At 34.4% G+C, this 10621-nt stretch overlaps 2 protein-coding genes across 4 annotated transcripts in view; one reads left to right on the forward strand and one right to left on the reverse strand.

Moving 5' to 3' along the window:
- The first annotated feature begins 1909 nt into the window (after positions 1-1909).
- LOC108762911 (WD repeat-containing protein 48) lies at positions 1910-6028 on the forward strand. The gene is made up of 12 exons (XM_018510168.1): positions 1910-2554; positions 3046-3262; positions 3412-3624; positions 3712-4007; positions 4096-4281; positions 4357-4674; positions 4759-4861; positions 4931-5099; positions 5169-5360; positions 5434-5680; positions 5756-5872; positions 5948-6028. Exons 1-11 carry the CDS (start codon positions 2507-2509, stop codon positions 5816-5818), a joined length of 2052 nt encoding a protein of 683 aa, XP_018365670.1. The 5' UTR covers positions 1910-2506; the 3' UTR covers positions 5819-5872; positions 5948-6028.
- Positions 5962-10621, reverse strand: part of LOC108762912 (haloacid dehalogenase-like hydrolase domain-containing protein 2) — a 5074-nt gene continuing 414 nt past the window's right edge. Inside the window, exons 1-6 of one of the 3 annotated variants that reach the window (XM_018510170.1) lie at positions 10104-10257; positions 9534-9830; positions 9258-9468; positions 9058-9171; positions 8762-8875; positions 5962-6315 (exon numbers count right to left, since the gene is read on the reverse strand). In XM_018510170.1, coding sequence (XP_018365672.1) covers positions 8867-8875; positions 9058-9171; positions 9258-9468; positions 9534-9830; positions 10104-10189 — 717 coding nt within the window. In that variant the 5' untranslated portion in view covers positions 10190-10257 and the 3' untranslated portion in view covers positions 5962-6315; positions 8762-8866. Of the gene's footprint in view, positions 6316-8761; positions 8876-8907; positions 9172-9257; positions 9469-9533; positions 9831-10103; positions 10258-10621 lie in introns of those variants that run through there. The other 2 variants (XM_018510169.1, XM_018510171.1) reach the window with 2 other exon arrangements.

Genomic DNA, 10621 nt, shown 5'->3' on the forward strand with positions numbered 1-10621 from the left:
GACTCAACAATTGAATGAGCGCTCACTGTTATTGATGTATTCTTCTAAATCTAAAATTCTGATTGGATGAGCTAAAAGAATACACCAATAACAGCGAGCGCTCACTCAACTATTGAGTCCGCTGAATGCGCCCATTGGCTGCGTTCAACAGACTCAACAGTTTTGCAACTGTTTTGTGATTCTTCGCTGAGATAGGATTATTCCTTTAAATCTAAAAGTATAATCCAATCAAGCGACGAATCATAAAACTGTTGCAAAAAAACTGCGGGATGATTCCGATTGATCACGGCTCGATTGGACACCACCAATCACAGCGACCGGTGCTTAGGAGATTTGTAGTCTCAAGCGCTGTGAGTGGCTCGTGTCCAATTGAGCCGTGTCCAACTGGGTGCCATCCCAAAACTGCTGATGCCTCCGGCACACCAGCGCGATGTTCGTCGCGCGCGACACGCGATATCCAATGAGTGTACAGCTTTAGAACGCAAGTCAGAACGTAAAGGGTCCTCTACATAGAAATCGTAGATGGTCGTAAAGTCTTAAGTCGTAGGAAACCAACCAATCACAATCAAATATAAGGAGAATACTCGATTGGAATTGGTCAGTTTCCTACGACTTAAGACTCCACGACCATCTACGACTTTTATGTAAAGGATCCTTAAGGCGTCGTCTACAATACACGGAGTAAGAAGTAAGGGCCCAGACACAAGCTTTTGTATAACGCATAATACATAGTGCATAATGGAATCAACCAATCGAAATTCTTCTTGTCCATGGAATGAGAGGAAAGGAAAGCTTCTGATTAGTTGATTCGCTTATGCACTATGCGTTATGCAAAAGCTTGTGTCTGGGCTCTAAGAGTAAGAAATTGATCAATCACAGTCGAATGTGAGAAGAATAATCGACTGTGATTGGTCAATTTCTTACTCTTACTTCTTACTCCGTGTATTGTAGACGACGCCTGACTTCTGACGTTCTGACTTGCGACTTATTGTAGAAAGCCTATTACTCCAGTTCGGTTTAAGATTACGTTTGAAGACTGAAAATGATTTTAGCCATAACCATCCATTAATATTTTAGAAATATTATTTTGATATTATATAATTTTAATGAAATGTTATTAAAACGTTACATTTAATATTTTAAGAATATGCCTGAAATGTTACTAATTAATATTAATATTGTGCGTTTATAGGGAAGATGCATAGAAAAGATATATATTTCTTAAAAATCTTTCATCATTTTGAATTTCACAATTAATGAGCAAATATTCTTGAAGAGCTTTCCAACAAGCTGTTAAACAGCTTATTGGAAAGTATTAATTTCATCTTTGTTTAACATTAGCGAACAACAAGGACATAATGTAGATAGATTTATTTACTTCAGCATTTTACAAATAGCCAAGAAGGGACTTGGTTTACAATTAAAACTTATCCACACTCATTCTTCCATACTGATAGACCCTGCCTTTGATCACAATATAACAAGGACATAATGATTTAACTATTGTATCATCTGTGCGTGTCTCTTGTTGAGAAGCTCCCTTGAACAACTTATCAAGTAATACCTGAAACCGTAATACTCTTTTACTTTGATAATAGAAATAAATTAATTGTTAATTTTTTATTATCAAACATTTAATTAAATAAAGAACTTTGGTCAAAGTCATTTTAAATAGAATATTTCAAAATATTCCTTCCAGTATGTTCTCATATAGAATATTCCTGAATATTCCTACGTAAACTTCAATAAACTTTACGCTGTTCCGTTTTCAGCACGAGCCATTCGACCAATTGTAGCCAAGAGTTTCAAAACAGCAACCTGCGTCTTTGCGAATATCTTCATCTACGATTGGCCGATTCATTAGCCTGGCCGAATCACGTATTTCTGAGCGTCGTCAACAAGACGCGACGAATGAGCTGACTTGAACGGTGCGATCACTCGTTGGAGCCTCGTGATGTAACGTTACGTGCGTACATACATACATACTGAGGCATATTGACGGCATTGACGCCGGCGGCACGGAATCACACGGTACAGAACGGGAGTAGGCAGTGAAGTAGCAGCCAGCGGTGATCGCTACGAGCGTGGTGCGCGCACGGCCGTCATGAACGGGGTTTCACGCTCGTAAGTGTCATCTGAGGAAATCGCGGCGGTCGTTTCTCCTCGGTCATGTACCGCTACTGTGGGATCTGTCGCTTGTCTCGCACGCTGTGTCGTCGACGAATAATGCAATGAGTACGATGATGATGCCATGCGACATTCGACGGTGAAATCGGCGATACTAACAACAACGACGACGACGACGACGACGATGACGATGTCAATAACACCGCGAGTGCGGAGTAATAACGGTCGTGTGCAACGTGGAACTGCTGTCGCAGCTTGAATCGTGCAACATACGCTGTTCACATCGCTTTCACGTCCAAACTTCTGCGTGTTTTCCTTCTCCCCTCAGCGCGATCGGGACGTCGACGTCGAGACGCCGGACGAAGCGGTCCCGGGCGCAATGGCAGCTCACAAGACGGGCGGGCAGACCGCCCGTAAGAAAGTTCAGGTATAATTCACTGACAGGTACCGCCGATAGATTTACGAGGAACTTGTCGATTCCCTTGACTGATGCCTCACGAAACTGTGTCTTATAGTCATATAATAATACATGTGTAATAAAATAGTTTTCTGTGCTAAGAATCATGCTTATAAATGCTAGAAAAGTTTTGATTCTTTGGTACTAATTAACAAAGTTTAATTACATTTTGAGTTTTTCTCTCTCTTGGGAGAGAGAAAACTAAATTCAATAATATATCAGAATATATTGTGAAGTACGTTTACAACATTTGATTGCACTCATTGGATGCTTTCCATTTGGAGACAAGTCGACACAAGTGTCATTTTATTTTTGTTATTCACTGAATGTCGAAAAAGATAGAATGATGCTAAATAGAAAGCACCCATGAAGATTGATAATGATGACTTTCATTGAGTTTTCACAAGTTGCCAACAGAGTGAGAAGGACTATATTAATTTTAAATCACTTTTCATGTAAAGGTGTCTATGGTTATAAGAGATGAAGTAGAGAAGCAGCATAGGGCTGGTGTTAATTCCTTACAGTATGACCCAGCTCTGCACAGGCTATATTCCGCTGGTAGAGACAGTATCATAAGGATATGGAATTGTAGAAATATGAAGGAACCATATATCCAATCTATGGAACATCATACTGATTGGGTTAATGATATAGTGCTATGTTGTAGTGGCAAAAATCGTAAGTGCACACTCATACAATATTTTTATTTGACTTAATTTTTATGATATTTTAAGAGTAAATGTCTATATTAAATATAACATTTTTTTTATTTCCAATTTCTACTGTATCGATCTCGATATGATAATCATCTTATCAATTCTGTGTAGTTATATCTGCAAGTTCTGACACTACTGTCAAGGTATGGAATGCGCATAAAGGTTTCTGTATGTCTACCCTGCGCACGCACAAGGATTACGTTAAAGCATTAGCATATGCCAAAGATAGAGAGCAAGTTGCTAGCGCAGGTCTAGACAAGTCAATATTTCTATGGGATGTTAATACATTAACTGCTCTTACTGCGAGTAATAATACAGTCACAAGTATGTAGTTCGTGCATCTTGACTGTCATACATATATGTTTTTTATATGTAATTAAATATCCTTAAAACATGTGTATCTTGTCACAGCTTCGTCCCTGAGTGGAAACAGAGACTCTATATACAGTCTTGCCATGAATCAGATTGGCACAATTATCGTGAGTGGTAGCACGGAGAAAGTTCTTCGAGTGTGGGATCCACGATTTTGTACCAAACTCATGAAACTTCGTGGTCACACGGACAATATTAAAGCATTAGTCTTAAACAGGGACGGAACACAGTGTTTATCAGCAAGTTCCGATGGCACTATTAAATTGTGGTCGCTTGGCCAACAGAGATGTGTGCAAACATTTAGAGTTCATAAAGAAGGAGTATGGGCGTTATTGGTAATTACACGTACAATTACATATGCAAGTTTTTCATTATATTAATAATTACTATACAGATTATTGCATCAAATCTAATGTCTTTTAGGCAACAGATAATTTTAGCCATGTAATATCTGGAGGCAGGGATAAGAGGGTAGTAATGACAGAATTAAGCTATGCAGAAAGATATACAGTCATTTGCGAAGAAAAGGCACCTATACTCAAAATGGCTATGACACCGGATCAATCTAGTATTTGGGTAGCCACCAGCGAATCAACTATAAATAATTGGGTAAACAAAGTTTCATAATTTAACGAATTTGCATGAAAAAAAACAAATTATAAAGAATATTTTTTGTTATTTCAGCCAATAAGCCAAAAAGATTGGCAAGAATTAGGAATAGGAGATTATTGTGATTCCGCGAGTAATGTATCGGGCAATATTTTAAGGAATACCGAACCTACACAGAAAATATTGGGTGGTCCTGCCATAAGACATTATCATATATTAAATGATAAAAGACATGTTTTGACAAAGGATACAGAAGAAAATGTTGCACTATATGATGTACTAAAGGCATGTAAAATAGAAGATTTAGGCAGAGTTGATTTCGAGCAGGAGTGTAAAAAGAGAAACAAAATGGTATATGTTCCAAACTGGTTTAACGTCGATCTCAAAACAGGGGTATGTCTCAAAACAGGGGATTTTGTTTGATAAATCAATGTTTCCAAAGGCTAAATCGGTTCTAAACTTTTTTTATCATTGCAGATGTTAACTATACATTTAGGGCAAGACGAAAATGATTGTTTCTCTGCATGGGTTTCTGCCAAAGAAACTGGTCTAGCAGAGAACGATGCTGTAGATCAGAAAGGTGATTAGCTGTTTCATTAGTAATATTTACGATATGATTCGGGAAATTTAATATCCTTTCTATTTTTAGTAAATTATGGAAACCTTTTGCTGCAAGCATTACTCGAACACTGGTGGAGACCATTGCATGCAGATGACGAGAATGAGGGTAATGGCAATGATGGAAATGGTCCTTTACAACACACGAGAGGAGGAAATCCATACTTCTCAGTTCCTAGTCATACACCTGTCATCTTTAGGTATGCAAAGAGTATTGTACAGGAAGCAATGTTTCGTTAACTAAATTATAATATTATGCTGCTTTTCAGTGAAGTGGGAGGTAGAACCATCTACAGACTATTGGTTCGAGATGCTGCAGGAGAAACTGAAGGTGTCCTATTAAACGAAACCGTACCACCATGGGTAGTGAATATCGTCGTGGACAAGAATCTTCCCCAGTTTATTAAAATACCTTTTTATCTTCTTCCACACGCTTCTTCAGGTGTAAAAAGTTTGAAGAAGTATGCATTTTAATTTAACTTTAATTCTCCAAATCGCGCAATGACAAATTAGTAATTTTCTGTTATCTTTAAGGGATCGTTTAATAGCCAATGATTTTATACAAGTACGTAAAGTGGCCGAACATGTTTACGATAAAGTACTCGGTGCAGGAAGCGATTCAGGTTCAGTGGCTGGCGGTGGAAATACAGTTTCCAGCGGATCTCCAGCAGGCGATAGGACGAATACAGACTCTAATGCTGATAATTCTTCATTGGCTGAAGAAAAAGTCGAACTCCTATGTAACGATCAAGTCTTGGATCCTTCAATGGATTTGAGAACAGTATGTATTACCTGAGTAAACTTTTTGTAATCGTTGAGAGAATGTTTTTTTCATGTATTTCTCTGTTTCCCCCAGGTTAGACATTTCATTTGGAAAAGTTCGGCGGATTTAACACTTCATTATCGTCCTGTTAAATAGTTAGGATTAACATTACATCATGAACCTTTACAGTGTGCCTGGTTTTATACCATGGTAAAGTATGCTGTACACATATTTTAACTTTTTTTTTCATTGATTTAAAAAAATTCAAAATTGAACCCATTTCAGAATAGTGGAAAATACATAGGCTACTTGCAGAATATGGTACCTTGTGCCACCTTCTTAGGAAATGATCACCTGGATTTGACGAACGTTTCGTGTGATGTTGAGGCAGGAGCGAAAGAAAGCGAGGCGTATTTAGAGTATTAGAACATAATGTAAAATTTTAAGGCAATAATGTGTGGAAGTATTAATGTAAATTGCTCACTTTTATACACTTGCATCCTGCGGCCAAATTCACACAACAGAGCATTACCCCTGATTAATCTGCTTGAGAATATCATGCTTTTTGTACCTGGATGTAGAGTTTAAAGTCTTGTTGTCAGCCATATATCGTCTTCCCACTTCAAAAGTATCATTAAAAACGCATGACACAACTACAAAAAAAAACAGCACAACTACAGAAAAAGGGGATAGACCGCATGGCCGAGAAAATTGTTGTTTCGTTAGGTCTAATGGATCCAGGTGATCCTCACAAATGCTTCTCAAAACAATTTCCTCTATTAATCCTATTTTAGCTGTGTATTTCGTAATCAGTACATAGAATCGTCTTCTTTTAGTATTATAATAAAAGTATTGAATATTTATTGAAGGTATAAGAAATTATACGTTTTGTTATATGCATGCATGCAAAATGTGTATTCCACACCTGCCTTGTTATATTAGAGAGCGAAAAGAAGAAATATATACATATACATATATATATAAATATATATGAAAGAGAGAAGAAAGATATGTCAATTTACCATTAATCAAATTATATTTGAATAGCCAAATTATATATAGAGAGAGAGAAGTTCAATATTTCCTATTGCTCATGGGAAATAAGAGAATGTATTTGTCTGCAGTGTAATAAGATCAAATTCTGTCCTGGTCAAAGCTAATAAGATATAAATATGGGATATATATATATATATATATATATACATACCAATTATGTATATTTAACACCAAAAATTAAATTTTATAAGGTTCTATATAAATACCATTGAGAATATAATTGTAATATCGAAGGATATTACAGTATTTAACAGAATTTGATCTTTAAAAAGATTTATAATTAATAAAAATGATATAGTTGTTCTTAAGTTAACATTCGATTTTTTCTAGATTATAAATTGTATATACGCGAACACGACTGTGAATAATGTCCATTAATAATACAGTATGCCGTATGGATAAAAATTTAACAGATCTTATTGTGCGAACAACTCAGAGCCAATAATATTTGCTATTACTGCAAAGATTTCAATTGTCAAGAGAGAAACTATACTAGTTTTTAATGTGCTCCGTGAGATACAATATTGTTTGCGTTATTAAAATGTATGTACATGAGAGTAATCTTTTTATAATTGTAAATAATATTTTGTCATTTTAACTGGATAATATACGTTGCAATTTTATCTATTATCAAGCTTCGGTTTACCTTGGTTTGGTAATGTTAAATGCTTTATATACATTAAGAATTATTTGCTACTGCTTACTTTCTCGATCGAAATATGTATTGTCAAGATACTATGAGAGAGAAAGAGAACATTTCTTGACCGAGTGAAATGGATGCATGGTTGGTAAAAATTGTATCATCCTAGTTAAGAATGCCTTATTTGTTATCTTTACACGGGTTATTTCAAAAGAAATTGTGCAGTGAACTTATATTTTTTTAATTGTTATTAAATCTTGGAATATATATATATATATATATAATATATATATTTTATATAACGAAAGTATAATTATTTTTTTAATATCTCGACATGATGTATGACAAGTAATGAAAATTGTACATTGTCTTCGATCTGAAATTATTTCAATTTATTACAACGATATTACAATTGATATGGTTTTATTTACATAACGATTATTTTTATTTACATAACGAGAATCAATTAATTGGTCAGTTCATTGCATAGTTCTCTGAAAATGTATATATTACTATTCTCTATACAGATTTCTCGCATGAATCAAGAGTAATCATTCTTTATTTTTTTAAAGCACTTATTTTAGACATTTGTTACCAAAATGCGAGCAATCGAGATGTGCCTGATCATAGATCATAAGTTACAGAGGGCATTTTAATCATGGCTTGTATTGATATTTAAACAGCCCATACAGTTACAAGATACATAATATTATATTAATATTTCTCTTTTACATTATCAATGATAAATTATAAAAGCTACCATATTATTATGAATTTTTATCTGTTTTATTATGTATTTTCTAGTAGGCAGCATATAATTTCATTTCGTAAAAGGTAATAAATTTAGTCGTTTTATTCACAGACATGTTATTTTTGCGCAGAAAAACGAAGTATTAATTTGAGAACGTTAATAGTGTAAAAATCAAAATATCGATTTCATCTTTCTTCTATCTATGTAAAAAGAAACGAGATTTAAAGAACAAAACAGCAAATTTGGGTGCCAAATTTTATATGAAAAACGATACTCGCAAAGCACCGTACATTTTTAATAAACAGCATTTTCTTTTTGTAAACCTGTTTTAGGTGCAGGTTCTACAATGGTACTACTTATGACATAAGGCTACGTAGCGAAAGATTAAATTTATAATTTTTAGAACTATTAAGATTATGGACTAATATCGTCTCTGCAAAAGATCGAATGCTTGTGTGCAGATTGCTTTGTAAAATACTACATTTTACTGTCCCGACGTGTAAATTATCAAACTTTTCAATGTCAAACTGATCAAGTCAAATTTTCTACAATTTTCTACAAATGTACAACGAGACGATATTTCTATCCTTGAATACTTTCATATTTATCTGATTATCTTTATAATACATTACTATTCTCTATCAATACTTACATTAATAGGCAAAATGACATAAAGCTCCATATCAGAAAAGAATTGATATTAATTTCTATTTGTATTTATTGCGTCTGTTTTATAATAATATGGCATCACTCCAGACTATGTACACTATAAAATAATCAGTATTTAATAAAATATAATTTATATAATATAGAAAAGAGATTGCATCGCGCAGCGATACTTGAATAAAGAATTCTATTGCTATTTATGCACTTATTTTGTCAAACCACAAATCTTTAAATATTTTCACTGAGAATACTGTCAACAGCCTCTACAAAAGAAGCGCATACTCTTGTTGGTCCCGGAATAATTGTATTCTCATCTCCTGTTCTATATTTCCCAGTTTGTACCAGAATACCTCTGATCCCAGCTGCCTGTGCACCAGCTACATCATCCCTTACATCCTAATTATAAAAAGATTAATATTTGTAAATGTGTAAAAAGATTATAATATACAAAAAAGGAAACATGATATGATTCAAAATATTACATCTCCAATCATGACAGCCTGTGCTGTATCTGTTTCTTCTAAAGCTGTCTTAAAAAATTCTATGGTCGGTTTACCAACAACTTTTGCTTTTGTATTACTAGCATATTCCAGTCCTTTGATAAATGGCCCAGGACCTAAAGCCAGACCATCAGGACGCTTGTAATATCGTCCTTCGTGAATGGCTATGAGGGAAGCACCATCCAAAAGCAATCTAAAATACCACGTTAAAATATACATGTTTATAGGATACAGATGAAAAAGAAGATGCAAAATTACCTGAATGCTTTGTTCAGTTCTTCATAGTTGAATTTGCTTGGTGCTAAACCAATCACAACTGCATTAGGTATATTGTCTGTTACTAAATCTTGAAAATCTTCCATTGCTGCTGGATCAATTAACAACATCGGTTTCAATCGTTGAGAGATAATTAATTTTCTCGCTGCTACTAAAGAACTAAAAATCTCTTCTTTCCGTAAATCGAATCCAAGTTTTATCAGACGTTCATACAAATAATTACTTGACTCCTTGGTGGTGTTGGTGACGAATTTAATTGACAAGTTTGCATTTCGTAGTCTGAAACATGAAAATATAAATTCAATATTCTCTAAAGTCTAAAGAATAAAAAGATGCCTGATACTAAAAATAAATCATAAGATTTTATCATTTGATTAATTTCAGTAATTTATAGAAAGATCTTTATTATCACTGGTTCAATATCTTCAAGACATTTGTCAATAGACATTAAATTAATCTTAAAAGAAAACGCCAATAAACAAAAAAATAGATTTTGTTATTATTAAATCTATAATACATTTTTCATACAAACTTAATAAAGTTTAAACTTACGGATTTAATTTGGGATACTTAAAATTGAATCGCGCCATTCCACAGAGATTGCACTGTGGCCGGTTTGTAAATACAGTGCAGTGCATTAATTCGCTGGGTCATAGGCCGATCATATATTCATAGTCAGATCATTCAAGACCGTCTTAAATACGGTCTTAAGAAGTCACGAACCAATCAGAAGGCTGCATTAGAGAGAGTCTTAAGACATTACTTAAGACGGTCTTGAAATAAGACTCAACTATGAATACCGGCCATAGTAACGGCCCGACTTATCGAAAATAAGAAAATGCAGTACTAAAAAGTTGAAAAAGTTAAAAAATTCTGAAAAAAGTCTTAGAGTTTTATAAGAAGAAAATAAATAATTTTTGTCTCTTTTGCAGTTTTTCTATAAAGTTGATAATATTTGAGTAAAATATAAACATCGATAAGTCGGGCCGCTACTATGGCCAAGCGAATTAATGCACTGCAGAAGAGAGAGAGAGAGAGAGAGAGAGAGAGAGAGAGAGAGAGAGAGAGAG

Source organism: Trachymyrmex cornetzi, unplaced genomic scaffold, assembly GCF_001594075.2.
Source record: "Trachymyrmex cornetzi isolate Tcor2-1 unplaced genomic scaffold, Tcor1.1 scaffold325, whole genome shotgun sequence".
NCBI classification, from domain to species: Eukaryota; Metazoa; Arthropoda; class Insecta; order Hymenoptera; family Formicidae; genus Trachymyrmex; species Trachymyrmex cornetzi.